General features: G+C 40.4%; 1 protein-coding gene across 6 annotated transcripts in view; it reads right to left on the bottom strand.

The window, feature by feature from the left end:
• gpd2 (glycerol-3-phosphate dehydrogenase 2 (mitochondrial)) overlaps positions 1-25,991 on the bottom strand; it is a 152,105-nt gene that overhangs the window by 80,581 nt on the left and 45,533 nt on the right. For 4 of the 6 annotated variants that reach the window (XM_087989069.1, XM_043693788.2, XM_043693790.2 and 1 more), the window contains exons 4-7: positions 17,789-17,963; positions 13,264-13,388; positions 12,941-13,038; positions 5,546-5,709 (exon numbers count right to left, since the gene is read on the bottom strand). In XM_087989069.1, the coding sequence (XP_087845195.1) occupies positions 5,546-5,709; positions 12,941-13,038; positions 13,264-13,388; positions 17,789-17,963 (562 nt within the window). Of the gene's footprint in view, positions 1-5,545; positions 5,710-9,179; positions 9,340-12,940; positions 13,039-13,263; positions 13,389-15,256; positions 15,382-17,788; positions 17,964-25,991 lie in introns of those variants that run through there. The other 2 variants (XM_043693791.2, XM_087989070.1) reach the window with 2 other exon arrangements.

The raw sequence follows: 25,991 nt of genomic DNA, 5'->3' as shown, positions 1-25,991 counted from the left end.
TAATCTATGACATCTCTGTGAGTCATCCTCACAATTCGCCTTCTCACTTATTTTTTATGTCATCTGCAAACTTGGCGATGGTACTTCAGTAAGGTCTTTGACAAGAGCCCACTTGGAAGACTGGTCCAAAAGAGCCCATGGGATCCAAGGCAAGTTAACAAACTGGATCCAATATTGACTTCCAGCTAGGAGGTAAAGGGTGATGGTGGAGGATTGGTTTCGTGATTGGAAGCCTGTAATCAGCAGTGTGTCACAGGGATCGATGTGGGGACCCTTGCAGTTTGTCACTTACAATAATAACTTGGATGTGAATGTAAAATGTATAAATAGTGAGCTTGCAGATAAAACAAATGTTGGTGGCATTCTTGAGAGTGAGGAAGAAAGTGTCAAACTACAGTCTGATCTGTATTGACTGGTAAATTATAAGAGCAATGGCAGATAGAATTTACTCTTGATAAGTGCAAGGTGATGTATTTTGGAAGATCTAATCAGGAAACGATATACACGATGAATGGTTGTACCCTAGGGAGTATGGAGGAACAAAAGGACTTTGATGTACAAGTCCATAAATCCCTGATGGTGTCAGTGAAGGTGGACAGGGTGGTGGAGAGATATGGGATGCTTGCCTTCATTAGCCGAGGTATAAAATACAGGTGCAAGAAAGTCTTGTTACAACTTTATAAACAATTTGTTAGGCCACAGCTAGAATTCTGTCTGGAGTTTTGGTAACGGCACCAACAGGAGCGTGTGATTGCACTGGAGATGGTGTAGAAGAGATTCACCAGGACATTGCCTGGCATGAAAAGTCTCAATTATGAGGAGAAATTGGATAGGCTGGGTTTAGTTTACTTGGAGCAGAGGATGCTGAGGGAGATCTGACTGCAGCGTACAAAATGAGGGTGCAGACAGGATAGATCGTGAGAATTTCTTTCCTCATGGCAGACCATTTAAGGTGAGCAGTAAGTAGTTAGGAGGAGATCTGAGGAAAATGTTTTTACCCAGAGGGTGGTAGGATTTTTTGATTCAGTATGTGGATGTAACTATTAGAGAAGGAGCAAAACCTGATCTACTCTTGGGAAATAAGGCTGGGCAAGTGACTGATGTGTCAGTGCGGGAGCACTTTGGGGCAAGTGATCATAATTCTATTAGTTTTGAAATGGTAATGGAAGACGATAGAGCTGATCTAAAAGTTAAAATTTTAAATTGGAGGAAGGCCAATGTTGACAGTATTAGGCAAGAACTTTCAAAAATTGACTGGGGACAGGTAAAGGAACGGCTGGAAAGTGGGAAGCCTTCAGAAATAAGATAATGAGATTCCAGATATGGTGTGTTCCTGTTAGGGTGAAGGGCAAGGCTGCTAGGTGTAGAGTATGCTGGATGATTAGAGAACCTGAGTTCAAGAGAAAGGAAGCTTATATCAGGTGTAAACAGAAGGGATCAGGTGAATCCCGAGAGGAGTATAAGGGCAGTAGGAGTATAATTAAGAGGGTAATCAGGAGGGCAAAAATGGGACAAGAGATGGCTTTGGAAAATAGGGTTAAAGGAGAATCAAAAGAATTTTACAAATACAATAATGACAAAAGAGTAACTAGGAAAGAGAATAGGACCCCTTAAAGATCAGCAAAGCCAACTGTGCGTGGAACCACAGGAGATGGATGAGATAATAAATGAGTATTTGCATCAGTGTTTAATCTAGAGAAGAATAAGGAAGCTAGAGAACTTGAGGAAATAAATAGTGATAGCTTGAAAAGTGTCCATATTACAGAGGAGGAGGTGGTGAATGTTTTAAAATCAATAAAGGTGGATAAATCTCCGGGACCGAATCAGGTGTACCCTAGAACTTTATGGAAAGCTAGGGAAGTGATTGCTGGACCCCTTGCTGAGATAGTTGTATCACTGATAGCCACAGGTGAGGTGCTAGAAGCCTGGAATTGCTAATGTGGTGCCACTATTTAAGAAGGGTGGTAAGGAAAAGCTAGGGAACTATCAACCGATGAGCCTGAAATCAATGGTGGGTAAGTTTTATGAGGTGATTCTGAGGGACAGGATTTATATGTATTTAGACTGATTAGCCATAGTCAACATGGCTTTGTGCAAGAGAAATCATGTCTCACTAACATAATTGAGTTTTTTGAAGAAGTGATGAAAAGGATTGATTAAGGCATAATGATGGAGATTGTCTACATGGACTTCAGTAAAGTGTTTAACAAGGTTCTGCATGGTAGACTGGTTAACAAAGTTAGATTACATGGAATACAGGGAGAGCTAGGAAGTTAGATACAAAATTGGCTCGAATGTAGAAAGCAGAGGGTGGTAGCGGAGGGATGCTTTTCAGACTGGAGGCCTGCGCCACAAGGATCTGTGCTGGGTCCATTGTTTTTTGTCATTTATATAAACGATTCAGATGTGAACATAGAAACTATGGTTACTGAGTTTGCAGATGACACCAAAATTGTTGGTTTAGTGGACAGCAAAGATGGTTACCTCAGAGTGCAATGGGACCTCGATTAGATGGGCCAATGAGTAGCAGATGAAGCTTAATTTAGATAGACATGAGGTGCTACATTTTGGTAGGGCAATTCAGGTCAGGACTTAAATGGTAAAGACTTGGGGAGTGTTGCTGAACAAAAAGACCTTGGAGTGCAGGCTCATAGTTCCTTGAAAGTAGAGTCGCAGGTAGATAGGATCGTGAAGAAGGTGCTTGGTAAGTTTGGCTTTGTCACTCAGTGCATTGAGTATAGGAGTTGGGAAGTCACGTTGCAGCTGTACAGGATGGTGGTTAGGCCACTTTTGGAATATTGTGTTCAATTCTGGTCTCCTTGTTATTGGAAAGATCTTGTGAAACTTAAAAGGGTTGAGAAAAGATTAGCTAGGATGTGTTTATCCAAAGATGTGCAGGTTAGGTGAATTGGCCATGCTAAATTGCCCATAGTGTTCAGGGATGTGTTAGTTAGGGATAAATGTAGAGTAATAGGGTAGGGGAATGGGTTTGTGTGGGATACTCATCAGAGGTTCGATGTGGACTTGTTGGGCTGAAGGGCCTGTTTCCACACTGTAGGGCAAGATTTAAAAGAGACCTAAGCAGCAACATTTTCATGCAGAGGATGTTGTGTATATGGAATGAGCTGCCAGAAGAAGTGGTGGAGCCTGGAAAAAAATAAAAGGCATCTGGAAGTGTAAATGCACATGAAGGGTTTAGAGGAATATGGGCCAAATGCTGGCAAATGGGACTAGGATGTCTGGTCGGCATGGACAATTTTGGACTGAAGGTTCTATTCTGTGTTGTAATGTCTTTATGACTCTATTTATGGAAAGCACAGCTTGAAAAGATGGTGAAGACAAGTTCTCTCACAATATTTGAGAAGCATCTGGATGAGCACTTAAAATGCCTGGGCAGAGTAGGCTATGGACCAACTGGAGATAAATCAGATTAGTTTTGTTTGGTTGTTGGTTGGCATAGAGATGGTGGGCCAAAGGGACTATTTCAATACTGTATGATTATTATTACCATTGCATCCACTATCTCTGGAACAACATCTTTTAAATTCCTAGGGAAGCAGCCTGTGGTTGTTCCATGAGACTGATCAGCCTTTACCCTCATTGGTTTCCTTCTGAGCTATTCTAATTCTGGCTCCGATTTTAATGCTCAACTTTAATGTGCTTTTATTTGTCGAGCTCTTAGGTTTCGGATGTTCCATCCTACACCTTTGTAATTCTCTTTCCTCCTTTCAGAAGCTCCTTAAAAACCTCTTTGACCAGGCTCTTTCAATGATCTGACTGAAAAGCTCTTTGGTTCACTTGTTGTCAAATTTTGTTTTATAATACTCCTGTGAAACACCTTGTGATGTTTGATGTTCCTTTATTTGAAGACACAAAATAAATTTAAATTGTTCATGTTGCTTTGTCTTCAGCTACCTTGGCTCCATGTATGGAATTTTCCCTTAAAACTCTCCATTCAATATTTGCCGTTCAAACCCTCTTTAAGTCCGATACAATTAACAAGATTTATCACCCTTCCTAATCTTCCTGCTTGATCTGGCACTTTCTTTTTTCACTTTGCACCGTTTCCTATGCTAAGAGTGTTACATTTATGCAAGTTGACTTTGGTTGCCCAAATGGGTGTTCCAGATGAATACCTTGATCGCACTAAATTAGATAAGGTCCATTTTTATGTAGGTACTACAAATATTGTGATGACAAAAAAGTTTATAAAAATAATTACAGTAGGTGTCATTATCAATAAAAATTCTTTAAAATTACAATTTACAACACAAGCTTGTCAGAGGGAATGTGATTTACGAATAAATTATCAAACAAGAGAATGGACTATTCATTACTAAACTCTACAGAGTTCAATTATCTTTCAGCAAATTATAGCCTGACTGCTGGACAGCTACCTTGCACAGTGTCCTTCTTCAAGAAGGCACTCGCACTGTTGTAGGCTTTCCTCTGATTCATATGTTCTCTGACTATCTATCAATTTTTCAGCAAAAATCCCAGGGTTAGACTACCTTTCCTCATAAACATAGACTGGTGTTTTGATCAGCAATATTTTTTAAGATCAAAGAAAATATGAGAAGGTGCAATGGCAAGCTGTCTGTTTGTGTGCAACTTATTGTTTTTTTAATCTCCAAATCACTGTTTTTATTTCTACCCAATTTGCAAATTGCTTCCTTAAGTCCTGACATCATCTTTTGATTTGTAAACTGAGGAATCAATGGAGAGAATTTATTTACTCTGCTGGGGATTGTTTAGCAGTGTAATGATGTTAAGTATCATTGTTTTTCATTTCTACAAGCAGATATTCCACGATAACTCATTATTCAGAAGCTCTTTTCTAAACAGACTATCCAACTTTTCAGTATTATTCTTGAAGTAGGCAGCACTAAAACTTGGATTAAAGTTAATAATTCATAACTTGTACTTTAAAACAGCTTCCTAGACTGAAGAAAATGGATTTTCAGTAACCAAGATACATTATCCCAATTAAAATACTCTAAAATTTGTTTACAGTTCTGCTTTTTTAATATTAGGCCCACTTCATGGCTGGTAAGGGCATGACTACATTAAATTGCTTTTTAAAAATGGTATAGCACAAGACTGCAGTCTAGGATGAGAGAAAGTCTGATGATGGAGGAATGTTTAAATAGGGTAGACTACTGGACAAGGCAGAAACATTCCTGGCTCTTCTAACCCACGGTCAGCACTTCTCATCTCCTTATGGTTCCCCAAGACTACGGAAACATGGCTAACAAGTATAAAATCGCTTTTGTGACAGCTAAGATTCAGCCCTGAGAGTTTACACATTCTGCTGGGTATTTGTATCCTTTCATTTCTTGAACACAGAAAAATGATTCTTTCACATACTTTTCAGGGCCAATGGATTTTAACATAGATTAACTGGAGGACCTGAAAGTATTTGCCTTGAGCATTTCAAAATGAGTAGATAATTTTAAAAGGTATCTCAGCTATGCAAAGAGAGTCCAGATTGTTTCTCTGTCTTACTTTTAAAATTATTCAGACAGAAGAAATTTAAAATAGTTACCATCATAGTAAACAATAGCTCCTACAAGCTTATCTTTTTTCAGCATGGGGAAAAGTTCCAGAGCTCTCGACTTGGTAAGGACATAACTGTTTGTCAAACATTGACGTCCAGCCACAAAATCATACATCTTTATCCCAGCCCAGTAATAAGGAAGCTGCCACCACCTATTAGAGAAAAACAAAGACAGTGTGATGAATTAGAGTTCAAATGTTTTAAGCATACAAATTTTAATGTACATTGTAAAAATACTATTGCACTGCTTCAAAGGTTCTGCGCCTGCTGAAACAGAACATATCCATATGATCAAAACTAGTATAGAGGTATCATGTTTCTCAGTCTTTTTGTAACATTAAAAGTTTAGAAAATTTCCTTCCATCTTCAGAATTGCTTTTTAAGTAAAGGCAGATATTTTTCAGTATATAAAATAGTGTAAGGTGAGTGATTTAACAGATTTGTTTTATAGATTAGTTTACACCATAGTAATAAACTGGATCACTCTATGCCTTGGTGGTGGTATAACACAAATAGGCACCAGAAATAAACCAGAAACAAATTGATTTCATATACATATGCAGCATCATGTGATTATTCTTCCTGTAGTTAAGGATCCTGGTTATTCAATTCTTTTCCTTACATTCCATTTCCATTCACGTAAACACATCACATTTTAATTTTAAAGGTTTATAATGGAACAACACCAACAGAAGGAGTTCACTTCCTGCACTGGCTGAAGTTACCATGAAGGTTTTCTCAACCTCGTCTTTTGACAGAGGTGAGGTGACCTTCAGGTTAAAACCCCTCAACAGTCATCTCTCCCTAATGAAACAGCAGCACCTCTACGACTATGGTGACTTGGCGTAATTTAAAATGCATTTATTTGAACCAATCCCTAGTGTGACATATGTGGCCTAAAGATATCTGGCCTCACTGCTTGAATTCCAAGACCTCAAATTAATTCAGCAAGTGTTTCCCAGGATTCATATTTATTACATATTCTAATTTAATAAAATGAGCAAATATATCATCACCTCCAATTCAAATCTTCCTCTTACTGTTAGAATTTATTTTTAAAATCTACAACAAACTTTCTGTCGACCTTACATTACCTATGCAGTAAAAATGCAAGGCCATTTAAGCTCTGTGAACTACAGCATCAGCACTATTGCAGAAAAATCAGCAAACCACCATCTATCTGCCCTCTCCTAGTTAGTGATATTACGAAATAAAATTAATGAAAGATCAAGATTAGGCAGTAGCTGAATACATTTTTAAACTACATATCAGTTCTGCAAAATGTAACATTCTTTATGTTCATAAAAAAGCAAACAGTTTAAAAAGCATATACACTAAAAGGCCCTGCAAGTTTCCACCAATTCTTGAGCTAGTCCAGTGAGTTAGTGGAAGGCAGAGCACACAGAGGGAAGAAAAATTTCTTGTGCCAGTCTCAACTCCAGCAAGTCACGGGGCTGCTCAGATTTCTTACAGGACTGAATTTATGCAAACAGATCAGTGGGCTAAACTTTATATCCCACAATAATCAGAAATCTAGATTTTCCGATCAAGATTACAGCAAATCTGGTGTTAATCAGTTTCAAATAATTAATGTAGCTGTCAAGGCATTGTCAACTAGAAAATTAATATTTAACATTCCACTAGCTATGCAAGTCCATCTTTATTAAATATATATGTACATTATACAAATTAGGAACTGCCTATTCTATTAGCATGAGAAAACAAAGCCTAAGGAGCAGGTTTCATCACAGAATGAATCTAACATGGTACAGTCTAGTAACCAATTTTGAAGCAACATATCTGCTATATCCATGTTAGTGAAGTCAACACAGACATCAGTGCGCATGCTCCACTGAAATATAAATCTAGACTAGACTTACTAACATTAGCTTGGGAACATGTTCAGAGACTCAACAGCTTACATAAAATAGGCACATGCTCAGATATAAAACAGGAAGAAATATGTGTAATTAAATCACATTCTGTTTGCTTGTATTTTACACTTAGAATTGAAAAGGTTTGATTACCACCTCACCATTGAAATATGTGCAGATTTTTTTCAAATAATAAATTACCATATAAATAAATCAGATTTATTTAAGACAATATTTCCATTTCCTTTTGTTATATTATATAAGGTTTTAACACAGTTCTAATGAAAGGTCGTCTACCTAAAATACATTTTTTTTCCACAGATGCAACCTGACTTGCTGAGTACTTCCAGAATTTTCTATTTTTATTTCAGATTGTCGGCATCCACAAGCACTTCAGTTTTAAAAAATTAAATCTTCACTGTGTCATGTTAACCTATCTTACACTCTCCTGTTCAAAATGAAAATTTAAGATAGCCTCTAGAGCAGATATAATATTTACATTGTTTCATCACTGTGTTCCAATCAACATGCTTTTGAGATTAGTCTAGTCTACATCCATCTCAATACCTTAAAGTTTCAGAAGGTAATAGTGCCTAAGACAATACCCTGAAGCAGCACTCATCCTTTACTGAGAAAGTTCCTTTAGGCTTCTGCACTTGAACTAGCTTTGGTGTCATTTATTGAAATCCCATCTGTGCCAAAATGAAGGACAAGTAATTGCTGTTTTCTTGGAAGAAATAAATGTCAATGCTGTTGAAGTCATTCACTTACGTGACAATGGCAAAGAGAAGAATCATAGCTATTCATTGATGGGACTGAGTTTTGCCAGTCACTGTTCTAGACTGAAATAAGGCGCCCAAGGCTAAACTATTATGAAAATCAATAAAAAATGAGAAGTAACTAGTATAAGGAAGGAAAACCATTAGATTTTGAAATTATGAATAGCTATTTCAAATATTCCTCTTCATAATAATTATCTAGAGAGCACATGCAAAATATGGAAAGGTGCTGGTGTGATTGTGCTGATGGATGAGTCCTGTTACAATTGAGTTTTATATTAATACAACCAATCTATATGATACTTTATTCGGGCAAACCACCAAAAATTGGGTTACAACAGATGAAAAACACACTGATCGAGATTCTATTCAATTGTGCTTTTTTATTCAGCACTATTTCCCCAATATCAATCTACCCAGTCCAAAACTGCATTAACGGAAGCTGTAAAGACATTAAACATTAACTTTCTAGTTGACAATGTTTCACCAGCTACACAAGTCCACCTTGAGAGTAAATTATCATTAACCTTATGCACAACATGAGTTTCTATCAACTTTTCTGATAGTTTTAAAGGCATCAGGTTAGAACCATAGGTAATTGCTACTAATAGCGCACTTTTGCAGGCTTTTGAAGAGGGTTTGAAATTAAGCTGGAACTTCTAAGTTCAATAACAACAATGCATTGACATTGGTAAAGACGAAACCATCTCTGTAAAGACAATAACAGACTAGAGTCCCGAACTAGTGACATGAGCACACTGACTGTGGCAAGGCTTACACAACATAATAAGCGAAGTTGAATAGAATCACTGAAAAAGTGCATGCCTCCCTGATGAGCTTAATGTATTTTATGCTTGTTTTGAACAGAACTCAGTGAAATGATGTCACTCGCCCCAAGAGCCTTGTGTGCACCTGTACCTACAGTCATCACTGCAGAAATAAGTTCAACATTCTTGACAGTGAACTCACGGAAAGCAACTGGACCAGATGGAGTCCCCGGCTGTGCACAGATCCTGTGCAGACCAGCTGGCGAGAGTATTTGCAGACATCTTTAACCTCTCCTTACCACAATGTTGTCTTTCCTTGTCAGTTGGGAGATGAGCCACAGTTAGTCCTGGGGCTCTGTTCACTGAAAGGCAAGGATGGGGACATCATCAGGGACCACTGACGTGCTGGGTAAGTTGGGGAAATTCAAATGTGGGGATTTGAGGCAGCATGCTGGATTACAGAGAGGTTAGTAATTGTGAACAGGGCCATATCATCATAAGGAAGGGAGACATTGGGAGCACAGAAGGGCAAGGGGTACTGAGGGAAGAGGATCATTGATCGTCCCAACCACAGTAGATTCATTGGGTGGGACAATTCAAAATTATGTTTGTTATAACTAATCTGTATGCCTGGGCCTCAGTAAGTCAAGAGGGGAAAATGAGCAATCAAATAATAAAGATTTGGATGGGATTGGAGGGAAGATCGAAGTTGGTGGGGTTGGCAATGGATTCAAATCATGACAAACCTTCATGCTAGTATGGGTGCTTGGAAAGAATGGCTATTGTTCAGACAAGGTGGCATTAAGGATGGCTAGTCTCTCCTCCTTCATCCTTGTAGCTGCAGCTAAAATTAATTGCAGAGTTGATGATACAAACTGAACATATATTTAAAAATATGATGACACATTTAGGATCAAGTTTCATTTGTACCACTTGTGTCCTCAGGTTTTCTTTTATCTTTCCTTCCCACTGTTAAGATGCAGTCCTAGTGTCTGCAGCTAAGCTGGAGGGTGCTTGCCCTGTTGGCCTTGGAGTTTGGGGTGGCAGATTCTCAGGGCTATTTTGGGCAGAGGGCCCAATCATGTCAAAAATGTCCTGGCCAGATGTAGGTTCACCCTTCACACAGTTTGGATTCCCACTGGGTTGGAGATTGTAAACGAGGTGGAAGAGACTTCTGGAGGGCCTGTATGAGGTGCTTTCTCCAACTGGGATCCTACTGTTCACCCTGTCTCACTGTGAGGAAGGGACATTTTGAGTGAGATCAAGGATCTTCATTTCCCTGTCACCTTGCTGTTGGCTGAAAAATGTGCTGCTGGAAAAGCGCAGCAGGTCGGGCAGCATCCAAGGAGCAGCAGAATCGCGTTTCAGGCATAAGCCCTTCTTCAGGAATGAGGAGGGTGTGCCAAGGTAAAAGGTAGGGAGGAGGGACTTGGGGGAGGGGCGTTGGGAATGCGATAGGTGGAACGCTTTTCCAGCAAAACATTTTTCAGCTCTGTTCTCCAGCATCTGCAGTCCTCACTTTCACCTTGCTGTTGGTGCTGACCAAATGCAGTTCTTCACATTTAATCAAGTAGATATGGAGTGTGCTGGACCTGGGACTCCATGGCAGTATCCAACGTGTCCAGAGAAAAGGACAATCCACATATGCCTGAGCTAGCACCTTGCAGATAGTGTTGATTGACTCCTCTAAGTGTCTCTGAAAAGCTTGCTTGCTGTTCCTGTGCCTGCTTGTGCATTTATGTGACCAGCACCTTGAGGTCTTCTTCTCCATGGGTCTGAGCAGGTGGCCTGGTCTCCCGCAGTCCTGAGATCTTCAATCTTCACCTGAATTCGAAATTATGTATCACAATGTTCTCCATTCCTTCAATGGAAATATTAAAGTTCCATCCCCTTATCTTTGTCATCTTTCAGTGCTCACTTGAACTGGAAATAACACACATTTTAATACCCATTTGTTTCATACCTCCTAACATTGATAGCAGTATTAGAATACCATCAGGCCTTACAGCATTAATACAAGGTACACTCTGAGACAATCCTGACTAATTTAGAATTAAAGATAAACGAAGGCTGACTTTGGAGGCGTCCTAAAGGCATGATGTGGTGGCTAGAGCAGTCCAGAATTCAGTGTTAGACAACTGGATACTAAGTAATGTTCCCTGTCATTTCCTTCTGTTGTGTATTGCCCACTCCTTGCTCATTGTAAAGGTTATGGGAGGTCTTATTGTCCACTGTGTAGGCTGTAAGGGAATGTTGGTTAGCTGGACAGCACCCTGGCAGAATTTGAGAAAAGTCTTCAGCTTAATGTGGTTTCTCTTCGAGACACAATCATGAACCAGCCATAGGCAGAATTGCTTTCTGAATGCACGCATTAATATTCTCATCAATCATGGCATCCTTAGAAAGAACACAAACCAAGGTATGCAAACTTGAGACTGATGATGTCAACCAATTATATCTGTGCTTCACAGTGTGTGCCAGGTGCTGACTGAAAGATAACTTCAGTTTCAAGGGAGGGAAAATATACTGGCAGCACTTCAGGATTTGGATATCACTGTGAAGATGTCTTCCTTGTTGTGAGCAGCCAGGGCATAAGATCAGCCATCATTATACCTGTAGACTTGTCTCTAATTGCATTCTTAAGCAAAAGAATGGCAAATTATGGCAAAGAAGAGATTCAAGAGCTGGGGAACAATGACATTTCATTGATTTAAGGACGTTACGCCAAAGACAATGAGTATCTCACCACAAGCTCAAATACATTGAACTATGTCATTATCCAGTAGGTACAGGCTTTTGGCAAACATGCTTATACACCATAACTGGGACAGCAAGTTGCATGGACCGCATCTCCTCACACTGCCAAAGAGGTACTTCATTCTTTGAACAAGAAGAGTAGATCTTGATGTGGCCCTCAGCATTATTCTTTGTAGCTTCAAATAGCATATGTGAGTGCCTTTTCTCCAACTGAAAGATGACTTACTCCTTGGTAATTATTGTACATATTTTAGATCCTTTCTGCTCCCAGATACTGACAATGTTAGCTTCCAGGTTTGTAAAGTAACTCTATTGTACTTCCAAATCTCTGATGGAATGCTGTCTGGGCCAGTGTTTATTTGTTCACCTTTATCACTTTTCCACTTTTCTTAGGCAGCTGCTGAATTTGATGTAGAGAACCTGCTGAGGTAAGAGTCTGTTGAGGAGTTCAGTGAAATTCTCGCACCATTTCAGCAATCTATTACAACTGCCTTCCCAGAGATTAATTTGTTTCCATCAGCTATTAGTTAGAAGCCAAGGTTGTGGTGGTGGGCCATATACAGTTTTCAGCATGCAGTAAAAATATGGTTCATGCTTTTCAGCAAGATCTTGCAACTCATCAGCCTTTACAGTCCATCAGTCATTCTGCATTTTGCTTAAAGCATCCTTCATGGTCTCAAGAGTCACATTCCTGGATCACTAAACAGATGGTGATAGTCTCCACCAAATACAGGAGAAGGTTGATGAGATTTTGAGAACAAAACGGCCAGAAACTAAAGAATAAACATTAGAACACTGATCAGCATGGTTGTATATTATTCTAAACTCATCACAGATGTAGTCAATGTATTCACCCCATTGTATCAACTGCTCAAAGATGAATTTGGTCAGGAGTGATCTGCAGGGTGACAGGAAGCAATTGAAGAAGAAAGAAAGGATTGTCTGGTGATACTGTTTCAGTTCACTATGTTCCGAAGAAGCACCCATTTTAATGTATGATGCCTCATCGTAAATGGTGTAATGAGCTAGATAAGTGTAATATCTGAGAGGAAATTAGACTTATCACCAAGATTAACCTGTATATAACACAGATTAACAGTCATAAGTATTTGACTGTTTTCTACTGTAAGTTGAAGGAAGTATTTCAATAGTGAAGCATTAACAGATCTATCACATGCTATTTCAAATATATTAAGAGATGCTTACCTATAAAGTGGGAGCATGATCGGTAACTGTTTTGCAATATGCGGGGCAATCTCGAGTAAGTTGGCACGTTCCATGAGTGCTTCCTTTACTAGTTTATACTATAAAAGGAAAACAGTTGGAAGCTATAATTATTATGATACTGAAACTTATTGATGACGTAAGTGGTTCTGGAAAAGACATAGGCAGCTAATAACTCACAACTGTGTTTATCAGCACATGCATTCAATAATTATTCAGGACATTACAAGCAGGAAGTAACACACATTCTTGAAAAGCAAACAATGCCAAGCATATTTATTCACAAGAATGTTTATTATTTATACCTGTTCAAAATCTAAGTTCATGAATGCTTTCTGTAGGTATCGCACTCCTCCATGGATAAGCTTGGTGCTTTTGCTACTGGTCCCAGAAGAAAAGTCCTCTCTCTCTATTAGTGCAGTTTTGAGACCTAGGCAAAAACAAAAAGTATTCTCTATAGATTGTCCTAAGTTACGTACTTGTATAATTTTTCACATTTCATTTAAAGTTAAAACATTTTCCTTCCCTTGAAGATACTTGAGGATAGAGGTGCCCTCTTTCTCTAAATGTTTTAAATTTTATTAAGATTAGAGTAAAAAACCATCAGCCAGGTCACCATTGAAAGAAAGAATCCTCCCTATAAAGATGTTACTCAAATCAGTCAGGCAGGAGGGCTGTGTACAGCTGCCTGGAGTAATGCCCTCCCTGGCTTGCTACCAGGGAGTTTGTTTCCAGGGTGTTAAACTGGTTCCTTTCTTTCATTCTTTTACAAGACACAGGCATTGTTTGCTAGGCCAGCATTTCTCAATCCTCCTTAGTTGCTCTGGAGAAGGTGCTGGCAAGTCTGATTGCTAGCTGCCCTGATCAGCCAGCAGCTCCATGTGGTGTGTTGCCTAATGCTGCCTCCACACAAATAGACTAGCAATGAATAGTCAGGAGACTGGCATACCAGGCAGCAGGGATGTTCTTAACTCCACTCCTCCCTCAGTGGGCGTGGAAAATCCAACTGACATTGCATTTCTTATATTTTTATCCAGTTGGAATGATACAAAATTTATTGGGAAATTAAGTAAATTATTTAGATGCTGATTTGGTCAAATAACTTGCAAAGCAATATCTGGTTTCAAACTATTCCAAATTATTAACTACGTGCCTCAAGAAGGAATGGAGTTTGATCTTTTATTATCTTGTTCTTGGGATAAGCATGATTTTGGAAAGGCTATAACTATTGACCACTTGTAGATGTCTGGAAAAAGATTGTGGTCGGCCTTCTTTTTGAACCACCTGTAGCCCTTGTTTTGACAATTCACAACTTGAACAGATTTTTTTTGTGCTTGTGTCTAATACACATTTTGTTTCAAGGGACTATAGTCTCAGCTGTATGGAAGTAGTAATGTCACTTATCAGTCTAACAGATAGAACCTAAATTGCCAATATAAATAAAGGCAGCCCAAAAATTACATTGAAATCTTTGAATCATTAGATGTGACACCTTTTCTTTGCACGTTAGATGAGAAGGACAACTGATCTAAAGGAAAATCTAATCTACTGGGTGATCTTAATTAAAATATGTTGTCTAGTGAAGTACAGCTAACATTGAGGCACACTCGGACACCAAAAAAAAATGATGCAACATTTTTAAATTCCACTTGTGGGACATGGGTGTTGCTGGCTGGGCCAGCATTTATTGTCTCTCCCTTGTTGTCCTTGAGAAGGTGATGGTGAGCTGTAGCCTTTACTTGCTGCTGTCCACATGCTGCAGGTTGACACACAATTCCCATTAAACAGGGAATTCCAGGATTTTCACCCAGCAACAGTAAAGCAATGGTGGTATATTTCCAAATCAGGATAGTGAGTGGCTTTGAGGGGAACTTCCAGGTGGTGGTGTGCTCCCATGCTGACGTCATCCTTCCAGAAATAAGGGGTTGTGGATTTAGAAGGTGCTGTTTAGGGAACTTCAGGGAATTCCTGCAATGGATTGTAGATATTACACATTGCTGCTACTGAGTATCAGTGGTGAAGGAAGTAGATATTTATTGATCAGGTACCAATCAAACAGGCTGCTTTGGCCAGGATGTTGTCAAGCTTATTAAGTGTTACTGAAGCTGCACCTTTCCAGGCAAGTGGGGAGTATTCCATCATACTCCTGAGCACAGTGTGGGAAGGCTGTGCATGAAGCAGCATTGGAGATGAGAATGTTGAGCAAACAGCAATACAAGGAAACAACTGCAAACATTCCTGACTTGTGCCTTGTAGATTGTAGACAGACTTTGGGGAGTCAGGGGGTGAGTTACTCACCGCAGTATTCCTAGCCTCTGACCTGCTCTTCTAGCCACTGTGTTTATATGGCAGATCCAGTTAGGTTTCTGGTCAATGGTAACCCCAGGATGTTGATAGTGAGGGATTCAGTGATGGCATCACCACTGAATATCAAGGCATCGTGGAAGTAGATAGGAAATATAATTAAAATGGTGTGGAGTCAAGAAAAATTGTTTCATTTGATCATGACTCTGATCAATGTGACATAATTAAGAGCTATTCATTTCAAGTTAAGCATTACATTGAAAGCATGGATAATACACCGTTAGATAGCAAACAAACAAGACAGTGGACAGCGGCAAATTAATGCATATCTGCTTGTGATTATATAGATCACTTGGCAAATCATATGTATTGTACAGGCTTATAAATATAAACTAAATCAGCACTTTATATATTTACCATAAATATCAAACTTAATTCATATTCAGAAAAATTTAAATTCGAAGTTGTTTCAATGGAAGTTCGCTCCTTGCAAGTAAACCCTGACATTGTGTTTAGTTTAGTCAGTGCACAATTATGAGAATAAAACAGGGAATGACAGAGAGGGAGCAGTGCGAGGACAAAGCAGCGAGTGAGACAAGGAGCAGTGTGAGGATAAAACAGCGAGTATGAGAGATGGAGCAGCATAGGGAATAAAAAAGCACGTCTGAGGGAGCAAAGAGAGAGCAGAGAGAGGATAAAAGTGTGAGTTAGAGAGGCCAAGCTGCAATGCAACAAAAAGCAAGGGTGCAGTGCAAACGCAGTGAGAGGACAAAAGGCCAACACTGAGAGGATGAGGTGAGACTGCAACTGGCGATGAGAAATGAGGGCATAAGTGTTAGAGAGGTTGCTTTTGTATGAGAGTGATTAACATTGCTTTAGATTTAGGTAAATAATGAGGGAGGAGCAAGGAACAATCTCTTTTTGGAACTTCTAAACTGAAAGAGACTAACTTCAATACAATGAAATTGAGGCTTGGGGTGATCTTTCAGAAATCACTAGGGTCAGGGATGGGCTAATGGTCTAAAATGGCTAATGTAACACGCCTCTTTAAGGAGGGAGGGAGGCAGAAGAACAGGAAATTATAGGTCAGTCAGCCTGACCTTGGTCATTGGTAAGATTTTAAAGAGTCCATCATTAAGAATGAGATTGCAGAGTACTTGGAAGTGCATAGTAAAAAAGAGCTGAGTCAGCAAAACTTTGTCAAAGGGAGGTCATGCCTGACAAATCTGCTTGAATTCTTTGAGGAGGTGAACAAGTTAAACAAAGGACAACCACTGGACATGATCCATTTGGACTTCTAGAAGGCCTTTGACAAAGGGCTATACAGAAGGCTGCTAAATAAGATAAGACCCCAGTGGTGTTAGAGGCAAGTGGATGGACAGTGGATTGGCTGAATGGCAGAAAGCAGAGAGTGGGGATAAAAGGAAACTTTTTTCAGGAAGAATAGAGGCATAAACTATTTTCTAAGGGGAAAAGCTTCAGAAATCTGAAGCACAAAGGGACTCAGGCATCCTAGTTCAGGATTCTCTTAAGGTTAACATGCAGGTTCTGTTGGCAGTTAGGAAGGCAAATCCAATGTTAGCATTCATTTCAAGAAGACTAGAATACAAGAGCAGAGATGCACTGCTGAGGCTGTATAAGGCTCTGGTTAGACTGCATTTGGAATATGGTGACTAGTTTTGGGCACTGTATCAAAGGAATGATATGCTGGTATTGGAGGGGTTCCAGAGGAGGTTCACGAGAATGATCCCAGAGATGAAACGCTTGTCATATGAAGAGTAGTTGAGGATTCTGGGTCTTTATTCAACGGAGTTTAGAAGGATGAGGGGGGAGAATGTCATTGAAATTTTCAGAATACTAAGAGGACTGAATAAATGTGGAGAAGATGTTTCCACTATGAGAAGAGACTAGGAGCTGAGGGCACAGTCTGAGTGAAGAGATGACCCTTTAGAACTGAGATGAGGAGGAATTTCTTCAACCAGATGGTGTTGAATCTGTGGAACAGAAGGTTGTGGAGGCCAAATCATTGAGTGTATTTAAGGTAGGTTCTTGATTGGTAAGGGAATCAAAGATTATGGAGAAAGCAAGAGAGTAGGATTAAGAAACATATCAGCATGATCGAATGGTGGAGCAGTCTCACTGGGCCAAAGGCCTAATTCTGCTCTGCTCTCTTAGGACTTTATCATTCATATCAGTGTACAATGTTATAGCCAATATCACTGAACAGTTGTTTTAATATGAGGACTGTGGTTGAAACCATTTCAAAATTCAGTACCAGAAAACTTCTGACATCAGTTATCTTAAACAAGTACAAAATCAAAATTTGAATACATCATCAAACCATATAACACTCAAAGACAACTGAGAGGGAAAGGCAGCACATGATCAATGACCTGTTCTTTTTGAAAATAAAGAGCTTTCTAACATCCTGGTTTTCAACTACACTCAAACTTCTAGCTTACAAGTCTACATATGAGACCCTAATACACAAAATGATAAGAACATTTTAAATTAAGAAGTACTTACCCCGAGTAACAGCATCTAGGGCACATCCAGATCCGGTTGCCCCTCCCCCAATAACAAGGATATCAAATTCCTTCACTGTCTTTAAGGTGTACAGTTGAACATCTCTTGATGGCATGTGATGTTGAATATATTTTCCATTCAATTGTTCTGATGCTTGAACACAAGAAAGGCGAGCCTATGCAATTAAAATAGAATGGCAATGAATGAAGACTTCAGTGAAGTTTCCATTTATGCCTAATTAAAGATACTGAGATGAGAGCATATTTTTGACAAGATTCTTTCAGCAGATATAAAACATGTTCATTAAATGAAACAATTACTTTATATTAAACATTCTTACCTTTTAAAAGTCACTTTCCATTTTATTTTACACTTGTGTTATCTTCAAAATTTCCAGTATGAATTACAATAAAGGTAGCACACCCACATCAATTGCACATCAGAGTAGTAGGATGGTTCATTTGAACTTTTCACCATAAACAAAATAATGAGCTAGAATTTACTTTAAAACAAAGATTTCAGTGATGCATGTGATTATGTTGAATTTGTCATGTAGAAGGAACATCCTGTAAGTTACAAATCAATGCATAGAACTGGACAATTTATGTTGCTTTGTGAAATACAACATCTTTAATTTCCCCAAGAGTATCGTTAACTTCCTGCATATACACATTAATTGCCCATTAAATTTGACACAAAGTTTAATCTAGCAATTAATAGATTAAGTATCTTTTTAATGTTGTGATAATTATTAATGACTTCCAATCAACTTCTCTGGCCCAGAAAGTGACCAATTAAAAATGGAGTCTTGTTCTTTCATGCAGTGAATTCCATTTGGAGATTATAGTAAATCAAGTTCTTTAAGTCTTTTCTTCATACTTTCCATTTGCACTTTTTCTCGAGCTCAATTCAATTGTGTTCTGGCCACTCCTTTCTATGTACTCAATTTTCAATATTGAACTGTTCAGCACTGATTCACTCACCATCTCAGTGCTTCCTCCAGTATTTCCAAATTACTTTATCTCAGTGACTGAAAAGATACACAGTTGCTCTTCGTGCATCATTTTAGCTTATATTTACAGATCAAAAAGAAAGTTGAAGGGCGCAAAAAAGATCTTACTAGCTAAGCATTCTGCAACAATGTCATACTTCAGCAAATTTTAGGCTAAGAGAGCATCACCTCCAGAGCGATTCTCTTATTTATGAATTTAGTAAAGAGTTGGATGCAGAAAGCTACATTTACACAAATCACTGAAATATGAAAAGGGTCCAAACTCTCTCCAGGGTATTGTCTACACTTCATTTTATACCTAATCATTTTATAGGAACACGATAATGTTTATAACAATATATGTTCCCACGAAACTCATACTCCAGTAAATTATGCAAAACAACGAACTAAGTGACCAGCCATTCTATATTTTAAAGAATCATCCTGTAATTTAGCTATTTGCCCCTTATCCAATATTACAAGTCTGAAACTTTATTGCTGGAACAGCACAGCAGGTCAGGCAGCATCTAGGGAACAGAAGATTCGACGTTTCGGGCACATGCCCTTCTTCAGGAATGAGCAGAGAGTGTTCAGCAGGAGAAGACAAAAGGTAGGGAGGAGGGACTTGGAGGAGGGGCGTTGGAAATGTGATAGGTGGAAAGAGGTCAAGGTGAAGGTGATAGGTCGGAGTAGGGTGGAGGCGGAGAGGTCAAGAAGATGACTGCAGGTCAGGAAGGCGGTGCCGGGCTGGAGGGATTCGGCTGAGACAAGGTGGGGGGAGGGGGGATGAAGAAACTGGTGAAGTCCAAGTTCATCCCCTGTGGTTGGAGGGTTCCCAGTCGGAAGATAAGACGCTCCTCCTCCGACCGTCGCGTTGTTGTGGTTTGGCGGTGGATGAGTCCAATGACCTGCATATCCTCGGTGGAGTGGGAGGGGGAGTTGAAATGCTGTGCTACAGGGTGATTGGGTTGGTTCGTCCGGGTGGCCCAGAGGTGCTCTCTGAATCGCTCCGCAAGTAGGCGGCCTGTCTCCCCAATATAGAGGAGGCCACACCGGCTGCAGCGGATGCAGTAGATAATGTGGGTGGAGGTGCAGGTGAATCTGTGGCGGATATGGAAGTTTCCTTTGGGGCCTTGGAGAGAAGTGAGGGGGGAGGTGTGGGCGCAAGTGTTGCACCTCCTGCGGTTGCAAGGAAAGGTGCCGGGAGTGGAGGTTGGGTTGGTGGGGGGTATGGATCTGACAAGGGAGTCGCGGAGGGAGTGGTCTCTACGGAAAGCTGATAGAGGAGGGGAGGGAAATATATCCTTGGTGGTGGGGTCCGTTTGGAGGTGGCGGAAGTGACGGCGGATGATGCGCTGTACATGGAGATTGGTGGGGTGGTAGGTGAGGACCAGTGGGGTTCTGTCCTGGTGGCGGTTGGAGGGGCGGGGCTTAAGGGCGGAGGAGCGGGAAGTGGAGGAGATGCGGTGGAGGGCATCGTCGATCACGTCGGGGGGGAAATTGCGGTCCTTGAAGAAGGAGGCCGTCTGTGTTGTGCGTATTTTGAACTGGTCCTCCTGGGAGCAGATGCGGCGGAGACGAAGGAATTGGGAGAATGGGATGGCGTTTTTACAGGGGGCGGGGTGGGAGGAGGTGTAGTCCAGGTAGCTGTGGGAGTCGGTCGGTTTGTAGTAGATGTCCGTGTTGATTCGGTCGTCTGAGATAGAAACAGAAAGGTCTAGGAAGGGGAGGGAGGAGTCCGAGACTGTCCAGGTGAATTTGAGGTCGGGGTGGAAGGTGTTAGTGTAGTGGATGAACTGTTCAACCTCCTCGTGGGAGCACGAGGTAGCGCCGATACAGTCATCAATGTAGCGGAGGAAAAGATGGGGGGTGGGGCCAGTGTAGTTGCGGAAGATGGATTGTTCCACATACCCTACGAAGAGGCAGGAAACTTTATTGCTGGAACAGCACAGCAGGTCAGGCAGCATCTAGGGAACAGAAGATTCGACGTTTCGGGCACATGCCCTTCTTCAGGAATGAGCAGAGTGTTCAGCAGGAGAAGATAAAAGGTAGGGAGGAGGGACTTGGAGGAGGGGCGTTGGAAATGTGATAGGTGGAAAGAGGTCAAGGTGAAGGTGATAGGTCGGAGTAGGGTGGAGGCGGAGAGGTCAAGAAGAAGACTGCAGGTCAGGAAGGCGGTGCCGGGCTGGAGGGATTCGGCTGAGACAAGGTGGGGGGAGGGGGGATGAAGAAACTGGTGAAGTCCAAGTTCATCCCCTGTGGTTGGAGGGTTCCCAGCTTTGATCTCCAGCGTCTGCAGACCTCACTTTCTCCTCCAATATTACAAGTGTCCTGTCTTCCTATAATATCATTTAAATTTTGTTTACTGAATTTCTTGGAAATTGTGCAGAAAACTTACTGGCGTATCCTCTTGCTGACTGTGCTGTCTTTACTTTAAGTGCAACTTACTGGGCACCTATCTTTCACCCAAAAGTGAATATAGGGCCATGAGAGAGCAACCAAATAGTTATGTATTCTACATATTTCTTTTACTTAGATAATTGTTAGGGAAGACCCCAGCTCTCACCATGACCTCTTACTTGCATGGTTGAAGTGTTGCTTATTTTATGGCTAAAGAATTGGTCCCCTATCGCAGAAGGCAGCCATTTAGTCCTTTATGTCTGTATCATCTTTTTGAGTCAAGCAATTATCGTCATAGTCATAGAGATGTACAGCATGGTCCAACTCGTCATGCCTACCAGATATCCCAACATAACCTAGTCCCATTTGCCAGGACTTGGCCCATATCCCTCTAAACCCTTCCTATTCATATACCCATCCAGATGTCCTCTAAATGTTACAACTGCACCAGCCTCTACCTAAGTCCTCTGGCAGCTCATTCCATAGAGTGCTTCCATGTCTTTAACTGCACACTGTGCCTTCGCATATTCGCTGCATTTTTTTACTGTTTGCTCTCCCCTTCTCTAAATAGTTCTGTTTCTGTGATACTTTGTTCTTTAGTAGTTCAACAATTGATTTACCTTCCCTATCGCTAGCCGCACACTGTGCTGTGGGCCTTCTCCTGCACTTCCTCCAGTTTATGTGCAGGCTTTCCCATATCATAGTACATTGCCTTAGATACGTCCTCATCGCTCACCAGTTCCTATCACTGCTGGTCTTTGGGTATTTTCCCCACCTCTGGGTTTGAATTGCTGCGCTAGCCTAGTGTTTCACTGTCACTGGCTTATAAACTAATTTCAACCTGCTCCTCCATTCATTCCTTTCCCCTCCCCACATTTCTTTTATCCATTTAAAAAGTAACATGTAAAACAAAAAACAGAATCCTCAAAATACTTCCTTGTACGATCTCCAATTTTTCGTTGAACATCTTAAATCTGTTGTCTGGTTGCCAACCTTTCTGTCAGTAAGGGGAAACGAATACCCTAGCTGTCCAAAATAAGGCAACATCATCCTTCAGAATGTGATCGTGTCAATTAGGTATTTTCTTTCCATTCTAATATCAGTATTTCATTACATTCAAATCATGGTCATTTATTTCCAAGTTGAACAAACTGTTTAAATAATTCCACTTAATTAACAGTTGGCATTATCTTAAAATTATGACAATTTAAGAAAAATAGAAAATGTGGGTGTGCCTAAAAATTCCACAATTGGTTTGTATTTTCGACAGCAAGCTTGTTAACTCTCATACGTAGGTACATATAATTATAACAAAAAGAGGGTTCGAAAGCCATATTAATGAACAGTTCACTTTGGTTAATTTCCTACACAAAACCTTTCACTCCAAGGGAAAAGAAATAAGTTTAATGATGACTAAATGTTTTATTCAAATCTGCACACAGAACTCATACTGAATGATTATATCAATTTTGCTCCTGCTGGAACACAATTAGACTTGCAAATTCTTCAACGTACAGTATCAAGACATTTGCAATTTGGAGCTTAACAGCAAACGAGACCTATTAATTATCATCTACTTCCAAAAAAGTGCATATTTAAAGACTGCAGGCAATTAACAGCCAGGTTGTCCTGTAATCACAGTTTCAGCTTAATGCAAGACTTCATGCAAATTACTGTTATAGACAGGGATTTCATTTGTTTTCTCATTGGGGTTACTTTCAGATCATGTTCTCTTATTAAAGTCTCCTGTATTTTAAAAATGCACGAGACTGCAACAAATTTAATAAAGAGTACATTCTCGAACACAAACCACTGTTAATTTGATGGTCGTACACAACCACACATTCAAAATTCAAATACAATGAAAGAATGACAAAATTTACTTTTTTGCATGATAGTTAAATATATTTAATGCTCTTGCACTATGTAATAGTAATCAATATTGAACTAACAGAAGCACTGAATTTTAACCTCCCACAATCAATTACAAAGCTGACCATGTATAGGATAGGGGCAGATGTCAATTAAAATGAAGACAACGATTTACCCATTTAAGAATGCTGCTTTTCCAGTGTAAATCTGTTCTCCTGAGATCAGAACAACCTGCCCTAAGCAAGAAGTACCTTATGAAAATGTGCAGGGTGGGGCCCAGTAACATAAATAGGAGCCATTTTGCAACATTAGTCACAGAGCAGGAGAGCAGCGAGGTCAGGACAAACCTAACATTCCCCAATGGGGTCGATGGGCCTTGCTTTACCATTACTCCCCACAGTTGCATTCAGAAATGCACTGACCAGACTGCAGTGAACTCATCCTGCAGGTGGCCCTGGTTTTCGAGTTCCTGGCTAGCTAATTGATCCAGCTAGGTGAGGATCAATGTCCCAAAACATTTAGAGTATTTCTTTATCTTTTATCCTTTCATGTTAGCTGGCTGGAAAACCAATTGTTATACATCCTGAATATCTCTTGGACTGAGTGGATTATTCAACCAATGGGAGGGCACTTAAGTGGTGTGGCTTACAAGTGCCTCCAGATCCACACCACCGCAGGAACTGTAAAACCTGTGCCCACACCTCCTCCCTCACCTCCATCCAAGGCCCTAAAGGAGCCTTCCACATCCATCAAAGTTTTACCTGCACATCCACTAATATCATCTATTGTATCCGTTGCTCCCGATGCGGTCTCCTCTACATTGGGGAGACTGGGCGCCTCCTAGCAGAGCGCTTTAGGGAACATCTCAGAGACACCCGCATCAATCAACCAAATCGCCCAGTGGCTCAACATTTCAACTCCCCCTCCCACTCTGCCGAGGATATGGAGGTGCTGGGCCTCCTCCACCGCCGCTCCCTCACCACCAGACGCCTGGAGGAAGAACGCCTCATCTTCCGCCTCGGAACACTTCAACCCCAGGGCATAAATGTGGATTTCAACAGTTTCCTCATTTCCCCTTCCCCCACCTCATCCTAGTTTCTAACCTCCAGCAACTCGACTTGTCCGGACTTGTCCGACCTGCCCAACTCCTTTTCCACCTATCCACTCCACCCTCTCTTCCCTGACCTATCACCTTCATCTCCTTCCCCACTGACCTATTGTACTCTATGCTACTCTATCCCCACCCCCACCCTCCTCTAGCTTATCTCTCCATGCTTCAGGCTCACTGCCTTTATTCCTGATGAAGGGCTTTTGCCCGAAACGTCGATTTTGCCTGTCCTCGGATGCTGCCTGAATTGCTGTGCTCTTCCAGCATAGCTCAAGGAAAGCAAGCTGGTGGAAATTCTTATTGTGATCATTGACCAGTTGGTCATTGATAAAGTGTAGCTCTTCATTTGATGGATCTCACTGGTTGATCATTAGGTGCTTTGTTAATGACATCAATGTAATTAATGATGTCCTGCACAGGGGGAATCCAGCACTGGAAGTGGAAACCATTGCCCTCTGTCCCTGTGAGGACTTGCACATCAAATTAAACTGCTGCCCAGTTCTGCCAAAGACGACATCATTGGCCAGTGAGATGCAATGGTTCACCAAGTTATTGGTATGACTTCAAGGGTACCAACTTAGAGTCGATTCCAATATCAAACTAAAATATCTATTCTTCATATCCAGCTGAGTGTCAACTTGTCATCAAACTATGGAAGACATTACTTGCAAGCTCAGTGGCAATCTCACTTGTATATCTGCATGTTTTCAGCACAGATCACAGAACAGCAATCAAAAACAGGGTAACCAGTATATTTTCCCATCTCTGTCCCAGAGGGCTGAGACCAATTTTAGCAAAACACCCCTATCGATATTTCAGCTTAATTAGCATAGACTGTATCTGATCTTTCTTGTCTATATGGAACACCTAGTCACAGTAGTTGCATTTTTTTTCATATGAATACTTTATCTCAGTATTTTTGGTGACAAAGACATCTTACATATGTCTGTGGCTTTGAAATATAAACACAGCCCTTCCAAATACAAATGCTGGAAGTAGAATGTAGTAGTTTCTTTCTGGAAACCAGTACTAATGAGGTTTTAGTCTCAGGAACTGAACAGTTTGACATTGTCAAGTCAGGAAGAGTGCATCTTGGAAAATAATGTCAACCCCTGTGCCATGCTCCTGTAATAAGAAAGCCCTTTCTAGATCACAATTAATACTAGCATTTTTGGATTATGTCCAAGCGTACCAAAAGGTCAACATTTCTCATTTCATTTAGAAAATATGCTGTTAAGGATGCAATATCCCCCAGGCTATTTATATTCTGGTCATAGAACAAAATATTATAAAATCTTCCATTTATCAGTTTCCATATTCAAAAGAAATGTAATACGCTTTTCATATAATTGTACTTCGAATTTAAAAGCAGCTTTAAATATTCTGTCAACTGCACGCAAAATTCCATCTTTTATATTTATTCAAAAATGCGAGTTCAATAATGCCTATTTTACTTCTATAATATGAAGGAATAAAAAAGGTAAATTATCTACATAGCAAGATAAATATTTGTTGAACAATTCACATCCAAAATACACTGTAGGTGTACTGTCTTTTGTGACAGTGACTATAGTTGTGAAATTATTTGTAACAGTGGTCCTCCCCACCCCCCGAACCAAAAGGACCACCTTGAATGAGCGATCAGGGCAATATTAACCTAGACCTGACAGACTTTGATGAGCAGGCCCTAGGCATGACTGACCAGATCTCTGACCACTGTCTTTGCAACTTCCCAACTGAAATTATGCAATTCCCCTGACTGTGCTAGTCCCACAGGACTGACCATTGCCCACTCTCCGGACTGTGCTAAGTCAGACCCCAATCAGTAACTG

This window comes from Chiloscyllium plagiosum, unplaced genomic scaffold (genome assembly GCF_037043375.1).
Source record: "Chiloscyllium plagiosum isolate Xiang-an unplaced genomic scaffold, Cpla_swu_hap1 HiC_scaffold_7, whole genome shotgun sequence".
NCBI lineage: Eukaryota > Metazoa > Chordata > Chondrichthyes > Orectolobiformes > Hemiscylliidae > Chiloscyllium > Chiloscyllium plagiosum.
Note: the sequence above shows the minus strand (reverse complement) of the source record. Positions and strands in the feature narration are given on the sequence as shown.